Source organism: Streptopelia decaocto (genome assembly GCF_964273445.1).
Source record: "Streptopelia decaocto genome assembly, chromosome: 15".
In the NCBI taxonomy this organism is placed as follows: Eukaryota; Metazoa; Chordata; class Aves; order Columbiformes; family Columbidae; genus Streptopelia; species Streptopelia decaocto.
Window position 1 is genome coordinate 13,959,542 of NC_138670.1, and position 24,238 is coordinate 13,983,779.

A 24,238-nucleotide genomic window follows, 5' to 3' on the forward strand; every position below is an offset into this window, starting at 1 on the left:
GTGGCGGCTCAAAGGCCCATCTGTCCCTGTTCAGGGACTCCCATGGCCCTACCACTGCAGGCACTGCTGGGCTCCTGTGGGTCCCTGGCTCCCAACAGGCTGGTCCAGGGGCTGTTGGACACCCAGGACTGCTGGACACATAGAGCTGCCAGATGAGCAGGACAGCTGAACCACCAGGACAGCCAGACTCTGGGGCTGTTGTGTACTCAGGACAGCCGGATCCCAGGGCTGGTGGGCACCTGGGGCCATCAGACCCTGGAGCTCTTGGGCATGCAGGGTTGTTGGGCTCCGGGAGCTGCTGGAACCCCAAGTCAGGGCTACGGGACTCCTGGACACCTAAAACTGCCAGACCACCACTGCACACCTGGGGCTGTTAGATCCTTTGGATGGGCAGACCCAGGGATGTCAGGCACCCAGGACAGACAGACCCTTGGGACGGCCAGAGCTGTCAGGCCCCTGGAGCTGCTGAATCCCCGGGACAGCTGGTCCCTGATGCTGCCAGACCCCGGAGCCGCTCGACCCCGGGCACCTGGGAGCTACTGGACCCCCGGGCTGAACTGGAAGCCAGGACTTCGCAGACTTCGCCCCCCCGGCAAACCCCCCGCCTCTTCCCGGGGCTGCCTGCCCGGCAGAGACCCCGGGCCCGTCGGGGCCGTCGGGGCGGCGCTGCCCCGCGGCTGGGGAGGCGGCGGCCGGCGGCCCCCGGAGCCTGGCCCGCCGTCAGGGGAACCAATGCGGAATTTCCTGGCTGGCGGCGGGGCCCCTCCCGCCGCTGCCGAGAGGGGCGCGGGGGAGGCGGCGGCGGAGCGATCGCACTGCGGCTTCCGCCCGCCGAGCAGCAGCCGGGACAGGGCGGGTACCGGGCACCGCGGAGCCGGGGCGGGGGGGGCCAGAGCGCCCGGCCCCGTATGCGATGGGCTGGGTCAAGCCGGGCCCCGCCGCTCCGACGGTCATGGCGGCCCGTGGGCTGCGACCGCCCCGCCGCGCCCGAGCCGGAGCCGGAGCCGCGGTGCTGCTGCCGGTGCTGCTGCTGGTGCTGAGCCGCGGAGCCGCGCAGGAGCTGAGCCCCCGCGGCAGGAACGTCTGCAGGGCCGGCGGGTAGGACCGGCGGGGCGGGCAGGTGTGGCGGGGCGGGACGGGACCCCCCCACCCGCCGGTCGGGGCCGGGGCGCGGTGGGGTGCGGCGGCGCTGGGCGGGGGGACACTCGCCGCTCCCCTCCCCCGGGCCAGTAGCGGCGCTGGGCGCCTTCCAAAACAAAGTCCGTGTTGTGCGGAGCTGAGGCGGGGGGAGCCGGGGAAGGGGCGAGGAGCTCAGCCCGAGCGGGGCCGGGAGTGAGGGGCCCCGGGCGTGCTGCGGGGAGCCGGTCCTGGGCACATCGGGGCCTGTCCTGCTGCCCCTTGGGTCAGTCCTGCTGCGGGGAGCCGGTCCGGAGTGCGCCAGGGCCGGTCCTGCGCCCTCGGGGCCGGTTCTGCTGTGTGGAGCCGGTCCTGGGTGCCTCCGGGGATCGGGTTGCACTGTGAGGGGCCCGTCCCGCCCCCCCGGGCCAGTCCCACTGACGAGCCAGGGCTGGCAGGATGCAGGATGCTCTGGGTATCCTGGTGGAGCTGCTTGGGATGGCAGAGTAGCAGCTCGAGGGCTCTTGGGTTTGGCTTCACAAAGTGGGCGCTGGCACTGCCGACTGTCCCTGGGGTCACGTCCTGCCTGCCTGGCCAAGGGCAGAGCCCCGGGAGCTGGCAGTGCCTTGTCCCCCTCTCCCAGCACTCTCCATGTACCACGAGTGGCTTTGCAGAGCATCACCTCTGTCACCTCGGGCCAAGCTTCTCTGCAGCACTCAGGCTTGGTGCTGAGCAGGCTCCTCAGCCAGGCTGGCCCCAGCAAAGGGGGGAGTGCGCCCACCACCACTCCCTCCCAGCTGGGAGAGCAGGATCCCTCCCTTGATGGGGGGCCCAGGCCATAAATGCACCTTTACATCTCGGCCGTGAGGTCAGACGAGTCCACAAGGAAAACATGTGCTGCAAGCGAGAGGGGCCGCATAATGGCTCCATTCAGCAGGGCCACAGGGCGCTGGTGCCCCCTCCTCAGATTACAGGCTGAGTTTCCGAAGGGAGGCATTTCATGAGCCAGAGCGGCTGCAGCTCCCGGCGCCGAGCTGCTCCTCGCAGGGGAGGATGCGGGGAGCAGCCTCTCCTCGGTGGCCCATGAGCTGCCAGGCTGGTTCCCTGAAAAACTGCCACCACATCCCGGGATGGCAGAGGGGATGTGAGCAGTGTCCCCCCGTTCCCAGCATCCTGCCCTATGGGCTGGGGATGGGGTGTCTGGGTGCTCCCCCTCGCACAGGGACTGCCCCATCCCTGCGGGGTGCAGGGGGGGGACATGCTGCACCCAGGCCCGCAGGGCTCAGAGTCGCTCCCTGTGCCACCCACGGGTGCCGTGGGGTGTGAAGAGGCACTTGCTGGTGAGCAGGACAGGGCGCACAGGATGGGCAGGTGGTGGTGTCCATCCTCCTGTGGAACGGGGCGTGAAGACAGCCTAGGAGCCAGACAAGGTGGGGAGAGGATGGTCCCTAGGAAGCTGAGATGATGTTTGCATCTTTTTCCACCCCTCACCCTTCTGCAAACCCTTCTCCCTCCCCACCCATATGCCTTGCACCCACCCTTGTCTTTACTGTGCTGCTCCCCTTGGCATGGAGGACACCCCATGTGTCACCATCCAAACCCACCTTGGTGGCCCCAAGAACCTGGGGTAGGTGCTGCAGGTCATTCCCTGTGCCTGGGGCTGGGGGCAACCAGGCTGGCGAGGGCTCGGGGTGTCCCCTGCCCAGGCTTGGTGAAGCTGCTGGTGGACTCTGGACCGCGTGGCTCTGCCAAGCACGTGCGGGCATCCCTCAGCTGCGGCTTTTGGAGGGCTCAGGAGGAGGATTCTGCTTCAGCAACTCCTGCAACCTCCTGAGACCTGGCTAGCGAGCAGTAATCCGAGGAACTACTTAGGGAAGAAGAAAAGGGCATATTTGGGAGCTATTTGATGTTAAAGTTTTGTATACAACGTACCACTTGCTCTTAAATTTGAAGCTCTTTTCTAATCAGTTACAAGTTGGTGTGACCCTGTCCGAAGCTGCCGTTTGGGATGCAGGCTGATGAGAGCACTGCGCGCCTGGCCATTGCTTTGTTCATCTCCTGCTCTCATTAATGCTCTCTTTTGGTAATCTTTGTTTTTTAACTTATTTTTCCTTTCGTTCTCTGCCTGAAGAGTTTCTGTTTACGTACACGACCCTATTCCTGTCCCTGCCCCACCAGGGGCTGGGTTCGGGTTGAGGAGCTGCAGCCGGCGTTGGCTGTGGGGGATGCCACTGGCTGGGAGCCGGTTGTCCCCAGAGCCCTGTGCGCCACACGGGGAAGCTGGTGACACGGAGAAAGACGGAGCTCAGTGCTGGGGTGATGCTCAGGAGGAGCAGCGGGGCGGGGAGCACTGGGGGTGGCCATGTGGCTGAGGAAGGTGACAGCGATGCTCTGGGCTTTGGGGACATGCTGGGTGCCTGCAGGGCTGAGAGTGGGGATGTCTTGTGTGGGACCACAGGCAGCAGCTCTCAGACACACCCCAGGTCTCTCTCTTGCTTTCGGGGGTGTGAGCCCACTCCTCATTGTTTGGGAGGCTGCGCTGGTCTGGGTGAGGAGCCTTCTCCATAGCTGTAGCTAAAGGGCACCAGGCTTCAGGGATCAACATGGGATGCTAATCCACAAGAAAAATATTCTGCCTCTGTAGAGACCCCAGAGCATGTGCAGAGGTTCTGTGTTCTGCTGATTCTCGATGTGAGCAGGATGTGACATGCGCTGGGGACAACGCTGGCGTTGAGCGCTCGTCCCTGCAGGTCTCAGCTCTGGCTCTGCCCACATCCCCGCTCCTTTTCCTCCACATCAGCAAGGCTCCCAAGCCCTGGCCATACCTAGGAGGCAGCTTTTCATCTTTTCATAGTATTTGTAGTGCTTTGAAGGAAAGAAGAAGAAATAGAAAACGTGTTTGCACTGTGCATGTGGGTGGTGGCGTGTCCATGTGGGTCAGGAGCGAGCTTTTAAACACATCTCCCAGTTATCCCAGTTCCAGTGGTCGCAGGGCACATGGAGCCGTGAGACCACAAGACGTGTTTCAGACCCGCACCCCGGTGGGTGCTGGACCCCCTGCAGCCAGCACCGACCCTGCCCGGGACTGGCTGCGCTCAGGGACCGGTCCACGTGCTGCACTGGGAGCACCAGTTACCCAGTGCCACATCCCAGCTGCCTCTCCTTGCAACAGCAGCCAGTTTATTTGCTGTCAAAGCTGCTGATAAACGAGGCGGGGGTGAGCGAAGGGGTGCGGGATGCCATCGGCAGGCGCGGTGAAGGAGAGATTAGCTATCGGTGGAGAGATAAGCAGGAATCCTGCGTCCGACCAGGCGGTGGGTGGGCTGTGGTCCCAGCTGGTGGTGGTCGCAGCAGGAAAAGGGTTTTTCCCTCCTGCCACCATGTTTCGGCAGCTCCCAGCTCCCCGCCGTCAGCTCGGGCTTTCATCACGGGTGATGCTTTTTGGTGCATCACCCACGATGCCCGTTTTGGTGGCCAGGCTGAGCTTTCAAGGGTGGAGGTTTCCCAAGCGCAGGGGTTTCCCTGTGCAAACCTGCGATGGTTTCATCTAAAACCCACCAAACACTGAATTTCTAAAGGGTGGAGGGGCAAAAGCAACCCCAGGTGGGACAGCAGATGCTTTGGTCACACTGTGGGAGGGTCAGGGCACCACAGACCCTTCCCTGCCTGCACCCAGGCATCCCGGCACAGCTTTTTGGGGAGGGCAGCCTGAAGCCCCTTGCAGAGAAGACCCTTGTCTCGAGCCCACGTGCTCCTCGGGTGGGTTGTTGGATGGTTGGGCCCTGTTTGCCATTATCACTGCGCACCCCCACGCATGCTCAGCCGGAGCAGAGCCCCCACTCCAGCCCCGGGTTCCCCACGCGGGGGGTACGTGCCGACTGCGATCGCAGCGTCTTGCAACCGCTTCAGCGGGCTGAATAGATGGAGCTATTTTGAGCTCCGGCTGCAAGGCATTTTTTCCAGGCCTTGAATCATTTTTGTGGTTCTTTTCTGCCTCCTTTCCAATTTTTCACCGTCCGCTGCAAGAAGGGGGACGCAGAGCCCCGGGCTGGGCCGCGCGGGTGCTGCCCGCCGAGGGGCCGGCGCTGGGAGCTGCAGCCAGCCCCCGGTACCCGCGCTTGGCCGGGGGGCTGCTGGCAGCTCCCTCCCCGGCCCCAGGACAAGGCGGTCTGGCAGCCAGACGTGGTCCTGTGACTGTGCTGGGTTTCGAGCGAATACTTCCTCGATGTCTCCTCCTCCTCTTCTGCATTTGTTACATATAAAGAGGAAAAGGGAAAGAAAAAAAAAGAAGAACGCATTCCAGGCTGCGTCGCCGGACCAGCCCGGGTGAAGTTTTGCTTGACTGCAGCATCTGCTCAGGCCGTTTATAACCCTCCAGCATCGCTCCCATCACTGGCAGGGACCTGGCAGTGTGTCACCCCGGGGATGAGCGGGACACCCGAGGGATGAGCGGGACACCCCGGGGATGAGCAGGACACCCCAAGGATGAGCGGGACACCGCAAGGATGAACGGGACACACCGGGGATGAGCGGGATGCCCCGGGGATGAGCGGGACACCCCAAGGATGAACAGGACACCCTGGGGATGAGCGGGACACCCCAGGGATGAGCGGGACACCCCAAGGATGAACAGGACACCCTGGGGATGAGCGGGACACCCCAGGGATGAGCGGGACACCCCGGGGATGAGCGGGATTCCCCTGCCTGGGGTGTTCCTACCGTGTCACAGCATGGGGAGCGTGTCCCCCACACCTGGGTTTCAGCATCGTGAGCGCCCAGCCATTTGCTTGGCGGGTCATTGAACCAGTGTGGGTGAGATGTCCCCGTGTGTCCCACGCCAACAGGGATCTGAATATCTCTGGCTGAGCCTCTGGGGGGGTCTGAGACCCCATTCTGGTATTGGCTGGGGTTAAGCTTGTGCCAAAACCACTTTGGCTGATGATCCTATGCTTCCTGGAGGCGGTGGCACTCCGGGACACCCAAAGGTTCAGGGACACATCCCAGCTGCCTGCAGTTGGCATCACCCAGCTCATAGGTGGGGGATGTCCCCTGTGCTCCAGCCATACCAGCAGGGTGGTTCTGGCCTTTGGGGTGCTGACCCCAGGCCCCTGAGCAGCTAACCCAGGGTTTGGGTCATGTTCGGTCCTCCTGCAGCAGCCAGGTAGAAATGTGCGTCCCCTGAGCTGTGCTGCCCAGTGCTGGCAGGGCTGAGCACAGGGGGCACTTGCTGCCCGTGGGGGGGTTGCAGGTGCTGCCGGTGCTGCAGGGATCCTTCCCACTCTGCTCCGGGTCCTGCTGGCACCTGGCACGGAAGGGGCGAGCAGGCAGGGGAGTGTGCAGGCAGGGGTGTGTGCAGGCAGGGGGTGTGCAGGCAGGGAGGGTGTGAGGAGGCAGGGGTGTGTGCAGGCAGGGGTGTGTGCAGGCAGGGGGTGTGCAGGCAGGGGTTGTGCAGACAGGGGGTGTGTGCAGGCAGGGGGTGTGCAGGCAGGGAGGTGTGTGCAGGCAGGGAGGTGTGCAGGCAGGGGTTGTGCAGACGGGGTCGTGCAGGCAGGGAGGGTGTGAGGAGGCAGGGGTGTGCGCAGGCAGGGGGTGTGCAGACAGGGGGTGTGCAGGCAGGGTGTGAGCAGGCAGGGGGTGTGCAGGCAGGGTGTGCGCAGGCAGGGGGTGTGCAGGCAGGGGGTGTGCAGGCAGGGGGTGTGCAGGCAGGGGGTGCAAGCAGGCAGTGGGTGCAAGCAGGCAGGGGAGGGCAGTGTGGCCCCCACTCCCCGCAGCACCCCCTGAGCAGGGAGATCCAGCAGCCGGGGGACAAGCCGGGTGTCTGGCTGCGGGCACCGTGCCGCCCCATCCTGGGAGCCGGCTGCTTTGCCGGACCCTCGGGCACAGAGCACTTGTTTTCCTCTGGGATATTTGGAGCCTTCCCTTTTTACCCAGCTTTTGGGTGTTTGGGGGGCTTTTTTATTTTTACAGTAGCAGTTGCAAACCTGACTTTCTTTGCTTCATCGCTCCCGATTAATGGGAGAAACTGGTCCTGTCCTCACTCCCAGCACCTCAAGCGGGTGCCTGTGGGAGCCCCCAGCAGATCTGTGCTCCGGCAGCTCCCCTGGCCCCGTGGGGGTGCAGCAGCCCCTGGCCAGGGTTCAACTGACCGGATCAAGAGCCCTCACCATCACAGCATTGGTGCTCCCAGTGGGTTTTTGGGAAGGACCAGGACTTGCTGAGGGTCATAACCATTTGTGGTGCCTTTTCTCCCCTCTGCAGCTCCTCGGTGCTCACGTGCTGCCCGGGATGGAGGCAACAAGGAAGCGAGTGCTTAATAGGTGAGCACCGGTGTTTTGCTTCATTGGACAGCCTGTGCTGTGCCCTGCTGGCCTCACCACCACTGCCAGGGGCCACCCTGACGTGCCCTGCAGCCGGGACCCCCTGTCCCGGGGACATCGGGGGGTGTCCTGCCTCCCCGTGGGCTCGAGGCCAGCAGCGTGTGGATGGAACGGGTGCTCAGCCCCAGTTCTGGGGTGCTGGTCACAGAGCCCAGCCCTGGGGTAGGCCCTGCCCCACAGTGGTGCCCTGGGTTGCCCCAGCCCCCCGTGGGCTCCTCCGTGGGGACCCTCAGCCGTGCTCCCAGGCTGGGGGATTTCTCTCTCTGTTAGTCAGCTTTGCGTCTAAGGATTTGGAGGTGTTGCTCTGAGACCCAGTGGACAGTGAGGTGTCCCCCCGGGTGAAGTGTGGGGACAGGGAAGGTGCAGCTGCAGGGATGGGACCCACAGAGTTCCCATGGGTTCTGGGCAGTGTGGGGAGCCAAGCCAGAGCTGTCGGTGGAGGAGAAGCCGCCAGGACCAGCCTGTATCCATCGTGGCCACCTGGGGAGCGGCTGCCAGGGCAGGTTGGCTGTTGGGCAGGGGCCACTGGGCCCGCAGGCTGGGCAGCCCTGGCTGGGGCCACGCCGGGTGTCACAGCCCTCACTAGGGTCCCGGTGAGCCCGGCGGGGATGCTCGGCATGGAGCCCTGGGAGGTCTCATCCCCTGCACTGCCGTGGTGATGCAAGCAGCTGTTTTGGGGTTCCTGTGCTGCTCCCCATGGTCCGGGCTGGCCTTGCCCAGGAGAGCTGGAGGATCTCCACACGCTGGCCACAGGGCTCATCAGTGTGCAGCTGATGGTGAAGACCACGTAACCAACTAACCCACCGTGCATGAGCCCTCGTAACCGCTCGCTGCATGCGATGGGTGCCTGCGCACCGGGAACAGGACGCAGTGCCTGCGGCCGGCAGGAAGGGACGGGACAGGGCCTGCCAGGACAGTGGGGGTAGGACGGTCCCGCCAGTGCTGCCCCATCTCCTCGCCCCCGCCTGCTCTAACCGTTAGACTCACTGCTCCTAACCTGTGTAATCTGTCTATTTTAGGGGTTTCTATAGTATCCATCACCGTAGGTCTAAGAACTCCCAGGTAAGGTGGATGGGGTGGGTGGTCTGCTGTCCCTCTCCCGGTGGCTGAGGAGCCTTGTCCAGGGCCACGGGGGATCTGCCTGCGCCTGCCTGCGCCGCGGTGCTGCCTGCGCCCGTCCTGCGCCTGCCCCGCCAGGCAGGGCCCCGGCAGGACAGGGGCTGGTGGCTTTTGGGGGCCGGTGACCTGCATGGGAGAGGCGGTGGTGGGGGTGGCAGTGACGCCACTGCCATTCATAAGGAGTGCAGGGAGGGGGACAGGGGGACTGCGCTCGTGGCTGCCTGCAACTCCCACCCATGTCCCTGTTCTCCCCCGGCGCTGCCTCTGCCGGTGGCACAGAGCTGAGCGAGGGACGCTGCTGCCGGTGCAGCGGGTGGCAGGGACGGGGCCGCGCTGGGTGGCAGGAGGCTGGTGGCAGGGATGGAGCTGAACAGGGTGCCAGGAGGCTGGTGGCATTTTCCTGGTGAGTGTCCCATGCAGCCTGCCTGGCCGCTTGCCAGGATGGTGCTGGTGCCACAGCTCAGCCGCAGCCAGAGAGCTACGGCGCAGCCCTTCCCCTGCTCTGCGGGGCCGGGGGAGTTTTGGGCTAGCAGGGACGTGCCCGGTGGCACCTGCGCTCATGCCGTCTGTCTGTCCATCCGTCCAGCTGTGTGCGAGGGGAACTTCACCTGCAAGGAGAACGAGGTGTGTGTCAGGCCTGGCGAGTGCCGCTGCCGCCATGGCTACTTCGGCGCCAACTGCGACACCAGTGAGTACCGTGTGCCCATGTGTCCTCAGGGGGTTTGACAGGGCGGCCCTGAGGTGCTGGCTCATCTGGGGTGACTTTCCAGAGCAGAACATCAGGGATGGAGCTGCAGATGCTCTTCTTCTGCCCTTTTCTGTCCCCCAACCTTGTCCCCAGGGCGTCGTCCCTTTGGAGGGGTCTCCTCTGAGATCCAGTGTGCTGGGAGGATGGGGTCTGTGGTCAAGAGGTCCCATTGGGACTGTGGGTCTCCACTGGTGCCCAGTGGTGGGGTTGTCCCACGGGCTGATGGCTCTGCCCACAGAATGTCCCCGGCAGTTCTGGGGTCCCGACTGCAAGGAGATGTGCAGCTGCCACCCCAATGGGCAATGCGAGGACGTGACGGGCCAGTGCACCTGCAACCCCAACCGCTGGGGTCCCAAGTGCGAGAACGTCTGCCTCTGCAAGCACGGCAAGTGCGACCAGAAGACGGGCAAATGCACCTGCGAGCCCAACTGGTGGGGACCCCAGTGCTCCAGCTCCTGCTATTGCAGCCACAACTCCCAGTGCGACCAGCAGACGGGCAACTGCCTGTGCCAGCCCGGCTGGTGGGGCCGCGGCTGCAACAACCAGTGCTCCTGCAACAACTCGCCCTGCGAGCAGTTCACGGGGCGCTGCCAGTGCCGGGAGCGGACGTTCGGGCCCCGCTGTGACCGGTACTGCCAGTGCTACAAGGGCAAGTGCAACCAGGTGGATGGGACCTGCACGTGCGAGCCGGGCTACCGGGGGAAGTATTGCCGCGAGCCGTGCCCGGCTGGCTTCTACGGGCAAGGCTGCAGGAGACGGTGAGTGCCTAGAGCCTGCTGGGCCTGATCCGGCACCGTGGGCTTGGTAGGGAGTGGTGACAGGAGGCTTTGGGGATGCTGCACTGGGTGACAGGTCCCTCCTTGGCCGTTGCAGGTGCGGGCAGTGCAAGAGCCTGCAGCCGTGCACGGTGGCGGACGGGCGCTGCCTGACCTGCGAGGCCGGCTGGAACGGCACCAAGTGTGACCAGCCCTGCTCGCCCGGCTTCTATGGAGAGGGCTGTGAGCAGCTCTGTCCCCCCTGCAAGGACGGGCACACCTGCAACCACATCAACGGCAGGTGCTCCCATTGCAACCCGGGCTGGATCGGAGACCGGTAATTGTGGGGGGCACGGACGGAGCTGGGCCGGGGGAGCTGTGCGCGGCCTCCGGTGCTCCCGGCGAGCAGCAGGGCTGGCTGCAGGTTTGCAGCCAGGAGGGGAGGGCAGGGATGTGCCGAGCCCGCTGGCACAGCTGTGGGACTGGAGGGAGCCTGCGAGCCCCCTGCCCCCAGGGGATGGTGGGTGCTTGCGGAGAGGCTCAGCTCTCAAGCTGGGATGCTTTCTTGTGCCCAGGATTGGTTCCAGGGCTTTGCAGCACCCAAATGGGGTGGCAACACACAGCCCCATCTCCCTGCCCGCAGGCGCGGGGCTGGGGGTGCCACAGGTTCCCTGGAGCCCTGGGTGCTCCAGCCACCTGCCCTCATCCCTCCCCAGGTGTGAAACCAAGTGCCGCAATGGGACGTATGGGGAGAACTGCGCCTTCGTCTGCAGCGACTGCGTCAACGGCCAGTGCCACTTCGAGACCGGCCGCTGTCTCTGCCACCCCGGCTCCCACGGCACCTAGTAAGTGACCCTGGCGAACACCTCGGGGTGCAGGCATGGGTGATGCTCCAGCACCTCCTGTGCCCTTGGGTCCTGCGTGGTTCCCACCTGAGAGGCTTCCTGCAGTGGAAGTTCTCGCGGGCAATAATTCGGATGGTGTTTGGAGTGGAGGGGAAAGGTCTCGCTCACAGGGCCGTTAGAAGCAAGGTAACGCCACGAGGTGGGGGGTTTTGCTTTAGGAAATTGTTTGGCAAAAACAAATGCTGTCGACAAAACGGCGGTTTAGGTCTTTTTGTTTTTTTAAGTCCACAGTGGAATTTCTAACTGAAAAGAGAGAGAAAACCACATCCCAGAATAGCAAATAGCCTCATGGGCACGGCATCCATGGGGTGCTCCTGCTGCAAGCTGCAGCTCTGGCCAGGGTCTTCCTCACCCCCGGGAAGAGCCCCCACATCGTCCCCCTGCCCAAGGAGGGGCCACAGGGACGTCACCGTCCTGCTCACATCCCCTCGTGGGTTTTCCAGCATGAGACTGCAATGCTGTTTGAAAAGGCGAGGAAAGTGTTTCCCCCCGAGCCGGGACGTGCAAACCCTCCCCAGGTCCTGCCGGCTGCTGCTCAGGTGTTCCCAGCAATTAACTCAAGGGTGATGGCAGCAACAGGGGTTCGGAGCTGGCGTCCTGCCCATGCCAGTGTTTCATTCAGGGCTTATAAACAGGGAGTGTTTGCATTTTAGGTGTTTTTTTGGGGGGGCTACACCAACTGCTTGTGCTGCCGGAGGAGCTGGCTGGGCACCGGTGCCAGCCCAGCGTGCCTTTGGTAGCCCAGGCAGAGCGGGCCCTGGGGCTCAGTGGGGGTGTGGCAGGATGCTTTCGGCACGGTGCCAGGGGACAGCACGTGAGTTAATCTGTTCTGAGACCCCGACACAGCACTGGGGATGTGGGTCCTGGGTTGCAGCATCTTGGAGCTGCAACCACGGCTGAGCTGTGCTGGACGGTGCTCGCCGGGTGGGCGCAGGGACGCCCTTGGTCCTTGGGTGGATCCCTGTGACTACGTGCCAACTAGTGTTTTTGTCAGCAGCATATAATTTTGCTAAAAAGGAGATGATTTCTGGAAGGAAGGCAGAAGCGATGTCCTCGCTGTGCAGGAGTGTCCCCTCAGCTCTACGTCAGGAGGATGCTAAAGGAAAAACTGCTAAAATACTGTGGTGTGCAAAAAGTGGCTTATCTGGCATTGCCAGAGGCCCCCGGACTCTCTTAGAAAAAAACACCCCCTCTGCTCTCCCAAAACCTCAGCCCAGGGCAGAAATAGTGGGGTGAGGTTTGGGTTGCAGAGGAAATATCCCAGCTCCCATCCTGCCACGTTTGCTGCCCTGGCGCAGCTGGCCGGTGCGGCCGCGGGGGCTCAGCGCCGTCCCGGCGGGCACCCGGCACCTGGCAGGCACGAGGCTCAGCCGCGCCGGCGCTTTGCAAGTCTGCAGAGCGTGAAATGGGCTGAGCCGCCTCCGGGCACGGCGCCCAGGGCCGGGGCAGCTGCGGCCCCGGCGGAGCGCGTTGGGGCCGGGATCCACTGGCTCCTCACGGCTGTAACTGCTGCTGCCAGGGAGCAGCTGGTGGACGGTTTGGTGCCCAGCAGCACTGCCAGCATCCCCCAAATCCATCCGGGTCCTGCACCACGGTCCCTGTCCCACAGCTGGGCTGACAGGTTGGGGTGGTCCCACCGACACCGAGAGCCCCGGTTCCTTTGACGTGTGCCTGGCGCATGTTTTCTGTGCTCAAGCCCTTGATGCTCGTGGTTTGGGGCCTGTTCATGTGTGTCCCCATTGCCTTGGTGATGCCCCCAGGGAGGTCATTGCACCAGCGGTGGAGATTTGACTCCAGGCCTAGCTGAATCAGGGGGGTCCGCCTTGCAGAGCTGATGCCTCAGTTAGTTGTGTTTTCCTTCCTGGAGGCCAAAAAAATACAAATGAAATCAATCTGTTCACTTTCCCAGCTTGCGGCTGCCACCGTCCTGCCTGGCTAAGGGCAGGGGCCAGGGGGTGCCCCGGCCGCATCACCGCCGAGCCACGCTGGAAACCCTGCGCATGACACCAGGGTGTCTTTAAATGTGACTGCTGGGTTAATGACCTTTCATAATTGCTGTGCCTAATTGCGAAGCCTTGCATGGGGAGTGGTGAGAGCATCTGAGCTCCAGCTGGGCCAAATCCCCCAAGTGATGGGCTCAGCCACCGGGTGGGTGATGGGCTCCTGCTCTCCCGGGCGTGGGGTTCTGTGTCAGAAGAGGCTGGGGAAGTGTCCCCCGCTTTTACCCACGGCACTGGGGGCTTGGGGGGAGCCGCAGCCCAGGTGACAACGGCTCTCACCCGGCCCCTTCCCTCCAGCTGTAACCTGACTTGCCCTCCCGGCCGCTACGGAGCCAACTGTGCTGAATCCTGCGGCTGCCACGATGGCGCCTGTGACCCGCTGACGGGCGCCTGCCACATGGGTGAGTGCCGGGCGCGGGCCGGGGCGCGGGGCTCTGCCGCAGGCGGCACCGGGCTGAGCGGCCGGTTCTGTCTTACAGAGGCCAACCAGCGGATGGGGGTGATCGGGGCAGGAGCGCTGCTGGCGCTGCTCCTCATCCTCCTGCTGTCCCTGCTCTGCTGCTGCTGCGTCTGCCGTAAGAAGGATGAAGCCCACGGGTGAGTGCTGGTGCGGGGGGGCTCTCAGTGGGCTCTGCCGTGAATCACAGCATCCCAGAATGTCACGTGTTGAAGGGCCCTGGAAAGCTCATCCAGTGCAATCCCCCCATGGAGCAGGAACACCCAGATGAGGTTACACAGGAAGGTGTCCAGGCGGGTTGGAATGTCTGCACAGAAGGAGACTCCACAACCCCCCTGGGCAGCCTGGGCCAGGCTCTGACACCCTTACTGAGAAGTTTCTTCTCAAATTTAAGTGGAACCTCCTGTGTTCCAGTTTGAACCCATTATCCCTTGTCTTACCAACCCCAACCCCAACTCGTGTTGGGGTTACAGGGACCACACCGGGACAGCAACGCTGTAGGGAAACTGAGGCAGAGCAGCGCTGCCTGCCCAGCACCGGGTGGCCTACAGATCCTCGGGGTCTGAGTGGTCCGGCTGCATCCTCGGGGCAGCACCCATCCAGGAGCTGGTGGGGGGACTCAGGGGCAGCCCTGCCTGGGGATGCACTGCCCCATCTCCCCAACTTCCTTTCCCTCTTCTGGTCCATCACTTCATGGAGACCCACGAGGTCCCCTCCAGTCTCCAGGGAGCTGGAGTCGCTCTGCAAAGGGAACCCTAAAATACAGTGAAGGCATAGAGATGTGGCCACAACCCTTTATACAACCCATGGGGTGACACCTGGGGTGACGAGATGTGGCACCGCCAGCTGTCCCACATGGGGACATTCAGGGCCAGGAGGGTGAGTGTCTGCAGCTGCGTTTCAGCAGCACTGGGTGACATCTCGCCATGGAGGCAGGGCTGGGACAGTCCTGCTGCAGGGGGGAGGCTTGTGCTGCTCAGCAAGGACCGAGCGGGTGGTGGGAGCTCAGGAGAAAGCCTCCCCTTGTGCCGCCAGCCACTGCACAGGAATTTTCCGGAAGCCTCCCCTTGCGGCCTTCCCAGCTCAATCCCAGCCCAGCACATCTGGCTTGGAGAGCCTGGGGGCTGCGTGTAATAATCCCACTGCTAAAAGCACAAACGCAGCCTCACATGGTGGGATATCACACGGGGAGGGGGAAATAACTCAAAATAGATCCATCTCTCCCAGTGTTCCTGGACACAGCAATGTCCCCAAACAGCTGGGTTGCCATGGTGCTGTCCCAGCAGCAGTCCCTCGCCAGAGCATCCCAAGGGACTGCGGTGGCAGTGGGCACGTCGCAGGTTGCCTTGCATCAACACATGAAGCTGCTCACTCCTGCGGCTGCAGTTAATTGCTTGAGACGTCAGCCCCCGGAGGCTTCAAAACCAGAGAGCAAATAAAGAGAAGCCATGTGTTTGGTTTGGGGTTGGGATGATTTTTACTTATTTAAAGATTCACAGAGTATTGGTCTAGTATTGCGGGTGTTTTGGGGCTGGGCTGCCAGTGGCCATGGCTGGATCTGGCCCTGCTCTGCATCCTGGTGTGGTGGGAGCTGGTGGCCAGTGCTGGCAGCAGCCCTGGAGTGTCCCTGACCCCCTGTGCCCCCTCCCCACAGCCGCCTCAGGCCCTTCTGCAAACCTCCTTTGCATCTGCAGCATCCCTGAGCTCCTGGCGCTGTCCATGTCACCGTGAAGACTGTCCCCACCATGGGGCAGGTGCCGGTGCCTCTCTGATGGAGCTGTCACCTTCTCTTGCAGCTCCAGCCAGGACCCGGCAGCAGCCAAGAAACCGCCAAGACGCTTGTGCGGGCGTTTCAGTCGGATCAGCATGAAGCTCCCGCGCATCCCCCTGCGCCGCCAGAAGTTGCCCAAGGTCGTGGGTAAGGTGCTGGGGCCTGGGGGGGGCACAGAGCCAGACCCCTGGGGCTTTACTCCTGGCAGGGCAGTGTGTGTGACTCACGGCATCCTTTCCAGCCCCAAAGCCAGGACGGTGAACACGGCAGAGCAGTGACGGGGACACGCGGGTTCCCAGGACTGTGGCAATACTCCGTGTGACCTTCCTAGCTTGCCAGGGCTCAGCCCTTTCTCAGGCTGCAGGTTCTGGATCTCAAAGTGCGCTGTTTTGCTTCACATGGGCAGGTTCGCTCTGCCTGGAGCTCTGCTGGGCAGGTTTGTGAGGTTTTAGGTTCCCCAGGTAGAGGAACGCTCCCCGCCACTGCAGTGAAATGCCTTGTTTGCCCCTTTGGCCCTGCCCCAGCTGTGCGCGGGGCAGGAGCCTCCGAGCGGGGCAGAGCCCACCCTGCTGCTGCGCACAGTGGGATGGAGGGGCAGAGATGTGGGGTGAGCTCCCCACACTGCCCGGCCACAAACTGGGGTTGTAGGAGGCTGCTGGCGCCCAGCAGAGCCCCTGACCTGGGACTGTTGGGGATGTCAGGGGCCCCCCACATCCCGGCAGCAGAGGGACACGGTCTGCTGCACGCTCACCCCAGCGTGAGGAGGGGGATCTGCTGCCTCACAGGGGACGCCGGTGCGGGGAGAGCTCAGCCCTGTGCCCCCGTCCCAAGCCCCACACCTCCCGGGGGTGCGATGCCAGTGGGATGCCCCAAGCAGCCGCATCCCAGCGCTCGCTGTGAGGCCAAATCCCCCATCCCAGGTGGGGCACGGAGGTGGCCCCTGTGCCAGCACGCTGTGCCTGAGCTCCAGCATCAAAGCTGGGGGACAACTCACTGCGCGGGGCACAGCAAAGCCCTGCCCCTGAGCAGGGTGCGCCGGGGCCGGAGAAACATTCCTGCTGCAAGGATAACAGAGGCCGTGTTTGTGGAAGGGGCCGAGCAGGGCTCAGGGAGGACAGAGGGTGCCTGTGTGTAGTGAGGGCAGGGGGGGTCTGGGGGCTGCCTGCGTCTGGCTGGCTCCCACCCAGCTCCTCTGTGTAAACAGGGCGGCAGCAGCCCTGGGAAGGGCAGTGGTGCCGGAGGGATGCTCGGGATGGTTCCGGGTCCCAGCAGGACTGGGGCAATTTCCGGAGCCTGGTTGTGGGGCTGGGGCTTGTTTCACTGGAGGGAAAGGCTTCGGTCAGGGCTTGCCTCATGTTCATGGTATCTTACGCAACACAGCTGGTCTGGGTTTCTGCAGCCCCTGGTCCCTCTGTAGTCTGGTCTGGTGATGCCTCCAGCTCTGCTGAATCTGGGTCCCCCCTCGGAAAGGGGGATCTGCCAGGGTGCCTGTGGAAGCCACATCCCTGTGGTGCCCAGTGACCATGGTGCCACATTGGCTCTGCCTGGAAGCCACAGTGGCCAGTATGTGGTGGCAGAGGCCGCCTGTGCCCCACGTTGGTCCTGCCCCAGCAGGAAGGTCCAGCAGATGCTGAAACACCCCAGCTCAGAGCTGGAGTTGCTCAGGACTCTGGGGGGGTGTCATGGTGAAATTGGTGCTGGCCAAAGCTGAGGACACCCGGTGGATGGTCGCTGCAGGACTGCTCACATCCTTGCAGAGCTGCTGCTGTGGCCCTGCGTTCACTGGCGCTGGCCGAGTTTTCCCCTCTGGGCTCAAACATGACTATGGTCATGAGCAGCACAAGCCTATATGTGGTAGAACCTCCTCGGTTCGAGCAGCAGGTTTTGAAGCCTCAACAAAGCTCATCAGGTGCCTGGACCCCCAGGTACCCCCCTTGCAAGCTGCTCCCCAGCCTTGGCACCAGTTTTGGATCCACAGCATCTCCCTTGGGATTGCACTGAGCCAGCAGCCACGTGGCCACGTCCTGGGCTGACACCAGCGGCCCCAGTGCCAGGTTTGGGCATCCCCGTGTCATGGCAGCAGATGGAAGCTGCAGCTCATGGCCTGGATGGTGTGCCTGCGATGGATAAAGAACTGGCTGGAGGGCCGGGCCCAAAGAGTTGTGGTGAATGGAGTCAAATCCAGTTGGCGGCCGGTCACGAGTGGTGTCCCCAGGACTCAGTATTGGGGCCAGTTCTGTTTAATCTTTTTATCAATGATCTGGATGAGGAGATCAAGTGCACCCTTAGTAACTTTGCAGATGGCAAAGTGTGGGAGTGTGGGAGTGTTGATCTGCTGGGGGGTGGGAAGGCCAGACAGAGGGATCTGGATCTGGCCCAGCTGGATCGCTGGGCTGAGGCCAATTGTCTGAGATTCAACAAGGCCAAGTGCCAGGTCCTGCACTTGGGTCACAACAACCCCATGAACCCTCGAGGCTGGGGAAGAGCGGCTGGAACGGGCCCTGGGGGTGTTGGTGACAGCGGCTGAACATGAGCCAGTGTGCGCCCAGGTGGCCAAGAGGCCACCAGCATCCTGGCTTCTATCAGGAATAGTGTGGCCAGCAGGACTAGAGAAGTGATTGTGCCACCGTGCTGGGCACTGGGGAGGCCAAACCTTGAATCCTGGCATCAGTTTTGGGCCCCTCATCATCAGAAGGACATTGAAATACTGGAGAGAGCGCAGAGGAGGAGACGAGGCTGGTGAGGGGCTGGAGCACAAGTGTGATGGGAGCGGCTGAGGGACCTGGGGGTTCAGCTGGAGAACAGGAGCTGAGGGGAGACCTTCTGATCTCTGAACTGCCTGGAAGGAGCTTGGAGCCAGGGGGGGTCGGGCTCTGCTCCCCAGGAACAAGCGCCAGGAGCAGAGGAACTGGCCTCAAGTTGCGCCAGGGGAGGCTGAGGTTGGATATTAGGAAAAAATTCACCACAGAAAGGGCTGTCGGGCATTGGAACAGGCTGCCCAGGGCAGTGGTGGAGTCACCATCACTGGAGGGGTTTAAAAGGTGTTCAGATGAGGTTTTTAGGGACATGGTTTAGTGCTAGAGTTATGTTATGGTTGGACTTGATGATCCTGAGGGTCTCTTCCAACTGAAATGGTGGTGTGGGGTTCAGTTGCCCAGAACACAGGCAGTTCCAGTGTGGGTCTGGGTTGTGTGTCACGCCGCGGTGCCGGGGCCGCCCAGCTCTGCACCGCACGGGCCCGCTCCGCACCCCCCGCCCCACCTGCTCCCCGTGGCAAAGCTCAACCAGCCCCGGGTGGTGCTGACCACGGGGACCGCGGGTGCGTGGCGGCGGCCAGGAGGGCTCTGGGGCCACCCTCTGTGTCCCTTCCATGGCTCCTCAGCACTTTGTCCCGGTCCTGACAGCGATGGGCTGCTGTGCGAGCAGGGCTGTGGCCGACATCCCCACACACCCCCATGCTGTAGGCCGGGGAGCTTTTGGGGTGCAGCAGCAGGAGAGGACCTGTGGGAAGCTTCCATGTTTCCCCCAGCCCCATCAGCCCACGGTGTATCAGCTAAGGGGGATAAACCCCAGGGGACCAGGCAGCACCCAGCCCTGGGTGCGCTGCACGTCCTCGTTTGATCCTTCGGCCACATCCCGGGTCTCACCGAGCCCCAGAGACACCTCATGGCTGCGAGTCCCAGCCGCCCGTCACGCCCCGCTCAGGAAGCATCTCCCTTCATCCGCTTCCAGCCGGCTGCTTTCAATTTTCCCTTTTTGGTTTTTATTACGAGGAAAGCCATGTTGAAACTGCTGCTTCCCCCTCTCCAGGCCATTTGCTCTTTAAATATCGACGCTTTTTTTTTTCCCTTTCTCCAAGAAGCCAAACTATGCAGGGGCGAGCGTGCATCGCTGCCGTCATTTTCATGAGCTTGCATCTCTGAAGCCAGATTCCCTAATAAAGAATAAATGTTCCAGTGGGCATCCCAGTAACGCTTAAGAGTTATTTTATTGTAAAACAGGGACATGGTGCAAGAATCAAACAGTCTGAGCAGGAAATTGCAGGACAACTTAAATGGTTGGGATGCGCAGGCAGGGGTTACAAATACCTGGAAATGTCGACGTACAGCAGCTGAGCAGGGGGAACCCGCCCTGCGCCTGGGTTTTGCGGCCCCTGCTGCAAAGCAGGGCTGTGCTGCTGCCACCACCCCAGGGGACAAAAGCCAGCGGGTGGGGGGGACAAGGGCATCTAGTGATGTCCAGCTTCCTGGGGGGGGTCAGTCCCCTCTGCCCACGTCCTGGGGGTGCCCTGATAATGATGCTGAAGCTGTAGGTGCTCAGGGAAGCCCCATTGAGTTGTTTGGCAGATGAACTTACCCAACAAAAAGCCTCTAAAAAGGATGAAACAGAAGCACCGGTCCCTCCCAGCCCAGACAACTGCCACTGCTCAGCTTTTGGGTTTTTATAACTGTTGAAACCAAAAATATATTTAACAAGTTTTTCCTCTCCAGTGGTTTTTCTCCTTTGCTGAGTTTCCCTGCGGGCAGCCCCGCAGCAAAGAGGGCAGTGCTGGCACGAGGCGGGACGTTCCTCCTCGGCGTTGGGCTGGGAGAAGCTGGGAAATTGGAAAGTGGCAGAAGGGAAGAATGGTTATACACATCCCCCTGCCATAGGCATCCTTTTACCATCCTTCTAACCCCTTGTGCAGAGGAGAAGGAAAATGCAAACAGTGATGGTGAAATAGAAATTTATTGCAATTAAAACCAGCAGCTCATTTCTTTCCCCGGGAAAGGGATGGTCGCAGCACCAGGACTTTCTTTGCTCTGGCTGTGCTGGGTTGCACAGCTCATGGTGACCGCTGGGACACTGGCTGGGTCCTCGTGGGGCCCAGGGGTCTGGGTGGCTTGTGCCTCCACCATGTGCATCCCCGATTTGGGCAGCTGGAGACCTGCCATGGAGAGGGGGGACAGACGGGAGGTGTGAGGCTTGCCTGGGCTCTGCTGACCACAGCCACTTGTCCCCAGGCATGGGGGTTGCTGGTCACCACCACTGCTGGTTGGTGACTTCAGTGGGCGCTTGGCTGGGGGACCTGGTGAAGATGCGCAGTGAGAGCTGTCCCCATGCCTGGGATGCTGTCCCTGTGCCTGGGATGCTGTCCCTGTCCCTGTGCCTGGGATACTGTCCCTGTGCCTGGGATGCTGTCCCTGTCCCTGTGCCTGGGATACTGTCCCCATGCCTGGGATGCTGTCCCTGTGCCTGGGATGCTGTCCCTGTCCCTGGGCCTGGGATACTGTCCCTGTGCCTGGGATGCTGTCCCTGTCCCTGTGCCTGGGATGCTGTCCCTGTGCCTGGGATGCTGTCCCTCTGCCTGGGATACTGTCCCTGTGCCTGGGATGCTGTCCCTGTCCCTGGGCCTGGGATACTGTCCCTGTGCCTGGGATGCTGTCCCTGTGCCTGGGATACTGTCACTGTGCCTGGGATGCTGTCCCTGTGCCTGGGATGCTGTCCCTGTCCCTGGGCCTGGGATGCTGTCCCTGTCCCTGGGCCTGGGATACTGTCCCTGTGCCTGGGATGCTGTCCCTGTGCCTGGGATACCGTCCCTGTGCCTGGGATGCTGTCCCTGTGCCTGGGATGCTGTCCCTGTCCCTGTGCCTGGGATACTGTCCCTGTGCCTGGGATGCTGTCCCTGTTCCTCTGCCTGGGATGCTGTCCCTGTGCCTGGGATGCTGTCCCTGTCCCTGTGCCTGGGATACCGTCCCTGTGCCTGGGATGCTGTCCCTGTGCCTGGGATGCTGTCCCTGTGCCTGGGATACTGTCCCTGTGCCTGGGATGCTGTCCCTGTCCCTGTGCCTGGGATACTGTCCCTGTGCCTGGGATGCTGTCCCTGTGCCTGGGCTGCTGTCCCTGTCCCCATACCTGGGATGCTGTCCCCATGCCTGGGATGCTGTCCCTGTCCCCGTGCCTGGGATGCTGTCCCTGTCCCAAACACCCACTGTCAGGTTGGGCGGGGGGAGCTGTGCAGCATCCCACCCTCCTGTCTGACATGGGGGACAGGGGGCTCCGGCAGGATGGGCGCTGACAGCAGTTCCTTGCCCTCGCAGTGGCCCACCATGACCTGGAGAACACCCTGAACTGCAGTTTCATCGAGCCGCCCTCGGTGGTGGAGCAGCCTTCCCCATCCTGGTCATCCCGCGGCTCCTTCTCCTCCTTTGACACCACAGATGAGGGGCCGGTGTACTGCGTCCCCCATGAAGGTGAGCAGGGGGACAGACACTTCCCTGGGGGACTTTGGGGTCATTGCCAGAGGCCACCTCCTGCTCAGTGGAAAGACGTCACCCTTGCACGGTGGGGACTGTGCCACCCGCCTCCTCATGCCCCAGGAAGGGAAGCAGGTACCAGTGTTGCCTCCCACACAGTTTCAGACCTCCCTCCTCTGGCACTGGCTGCTCCAGGGTTGTTTTAAGAGCTCTCTGGTGCTGGGGTCTCTGCCTGGGAGGAGGGAACAGGGGGACCTGGGGACACAGTGGGGTGTGGGGGGGAGCCGGGTGAGATGCTGTCCCACTGTGCTGCGGGAGCATCTCAGTCCTTCCCCTCCCCGGCACATCCCCATCTGACATCCCCATGCTCTCTTCCCACAGAGAGCGTGGGTGACAGCAGGGACAGGGGGACACCTGCCAGCCCTGGGGACAAGTTGGTGGCCCCGGCCAGCGGGGAAGAAGCAGGTGAATACACCTTCCTGAAGGAGACAGGCTCTGTCAGAGCCTTCCCAGCCGACAGCAGCGAAACGCCCCTGCTCAAGTCCTCGGACAGCGAGCGGTCCTCCTGCGGCTCGGGCTCGGCCGGCGCCGTGCTCTACGCCCGGGTCGCCCGTCTCTCCAAGCAGTCCAAGGAGGAGGAGGATGCCGCCACGGAGCCCCGCAGCCCTGGGAAGCCACCGTCCCCAGAGAGGACCAAACCCCGTCCTCCGGACCCAGCCACGAAGCCCAAAGTCTCCTGGATCCACGGCAGGTACAACTCCAGCCAGTCCAACTCGCTGCCGGCGCCCAGCCGGTCCCCGGAGCCAGCAGCCACCCGGTCCGGCAGCCCCGAGCACGGCCAGGGCTTGGCCAAGAGGAAGAGGAGCCCAAGTGAGACGTCAGCCGGCGTGCAGGGCAGAGCGGAGGAGAAGGGCAGCACGCGGGGCAAGGAGAAAGCACAGAAGCAACCGAAGGATCCCGGCGTCCCCGAGGGCAAAGCTGGCCTTAGCGGGGAGCCCCAGTCGCCCTCCAAACCCAAGCAGAGGAACAAAACTGGCTCAGAGCCAACAGAGAACATCAACGGGGCAGTGCAGAACGCCTTCCGAAAGATGGGTGCATTCCAGCCGGAGCGGCGGGCTGGGGACAACAAGGATGCTCCCCGCAGCCCCGGCACCAGCAAACCGCGCTCCGAGCCCCTCCATCCCCAGCTGGCCTCCGAGCTGGCCGCCCAGCTGAAGGAAAAGACTCAGAGCCTCAACAAGGGGGATGGCGGCACCCGGGCGAACGGGGTGGGCGCCCAGCGGGAGAAGCCAACCCCTCCACAGAAAGCCAAGCGCTCGGCGGCCGCCGGCGGCCAGAAGACCAGCAAGCCCTTGCTGCCCACCTCTCCCCACCTGCAAAAACTGATCCCCGGGGTGGCCGAGCCAGCGGCTGGGGAGGCCAAGCGGGTGGAGAAGCCGAGCACCAGCAGCAGCCATGAGCAGGCTCTCCCCAGCGAGCAAGTGGCCAAGAAAACCCCCATTAAAAAGCCTCCCAGGAAGAAAAGCCGAGAAGCCAGCCTGGAGCCACCCCGAGCAGCCGCTGTGCCCGCGCAGGCTGTGCAGTGACCGGAGCCGGGCACCGGCCCCGCGCCGGCCGTGCGCCGGGAGGAAGGACGTTTGCTGGCATAGCCGGTGGACATGGAAGCCTGGGCTGGGCAGGGGGCACTGGAAGAGCCTTGAGCCTCCGTTTTCCCCCGCTCCGTCTCTCTCATCCCCCTTTTTCGTTTAGTCTCCCCTGCCCCAGGACCTGGTCCTCCCCACCCGTGCCCTGCTGCCTGCTCCCTGCCCGGCTCTGGCCGCTTGCCCTCCCGGCAGGGCAGCACCGCAGGGAGCCGGCCCAGCCGCCAGCCCGGGGGGTCCATGCCTGGCATATCCCCCCACTTTTTTGTAGCAGTATTATCAATCGCATAAGCAGCGCTTGTTGTACTAGACGTACCCACGGTATATTCTGCAGTAACGGAGCCGCTCGCTTCCCGCACCCCACTCCAGTCTGTGCGGCTCGTGGTGCATGGGAGAGGGAGGTGCTGCTGCTCGGCACCCAGGGCATGGCCGGGCACCTGCCCTGCTCCATCACCAGCAGCAAACCCCGTGTTCCGGCACCCTGGGCTCCAGGCACGGCTCCACGTTGCCAGTCCCACCGCAGCTGCACCGTGCCTGGAGTGGGGTCGAGCTGGTTTCGACCGATGCCACCTTCCCCTCCGCCCCGGGGCTGCTTCTGGCCAGGAGGAAAGCACTGTTCATGGCCGGAGCTGGACGTCCTTCAGGCTCCCACATCCCATCCAGCGGAGTTGGAGGGATCAGTTGGTACGACAGAGCCTGGCACCTCTGTAGAGCGCTTTCCTAATAAAAATGTATTTCTTACACAGCTGGGTGCCGTCTCTCTGTGCCTCAGGATCCCTGTAGACAGGCAACATGCCGGGCATGACCTTGTCTCGCTCAGGTGCTCAGCCCGGTCCTGAGCAGGTGCGGTGGGGAGGTGGATGACTTGGCAGCAGGTACAGGTGGTGGCAGACAGGGAGGCAGATCCCCGCTGCGGCTGCTGCTGCGTGCTTACCTGTCAGCACAGACCAGCCCTGGCAGCAAGGTGAGGAGCCCCTCCATCCCCCTCTATCCAGCATCCTCCCCCAGCTCCGCAAGAGCCCCAGGGAGCACACTGGTCTTGTAGCCAGGATTGGCCCCTGGAGCTCAAGAGGGATCTGGCAAAGAGAGCCCATCCCTGGCTGGGTGCTCAGGG

At 63.0% G+C, this 24,238-nt stretch overlaps 1 protein-coding gene across 1 annotated transcript; it reads left to right on the plus strand.

The window, feature by feature from the left end:
- The first annotated feature begins 680 nt into the window (after window positions 1-680).
- Window positions 681-23,860, plus strand: SCARF2 (scavenger receptor class F member 2). Its single transcript, XM_082066048.1, is given in 12 exon segments — window positions 681-884; window positions 886-1,098; window positions 7,375-7,433; window positions 9,199-9,300; window positions 9,599-10,118; window positions 10,234-10,452; window positions 10,832-10,960; window positions 13,318-13,421; window positions 13,500-13,617; window positions 15,274-15,395; window positions 21,329-21,481; window positions 21,866-23,860. Coding segments are annotated over 12 exon segments (3,096 nt in total). The 5' UTR covers window positions 681-732; the 3' UTR covers window positions 23,071-23,860.
- Window positions 23,861-24,238: the final 378 nt, after the last annotated feature.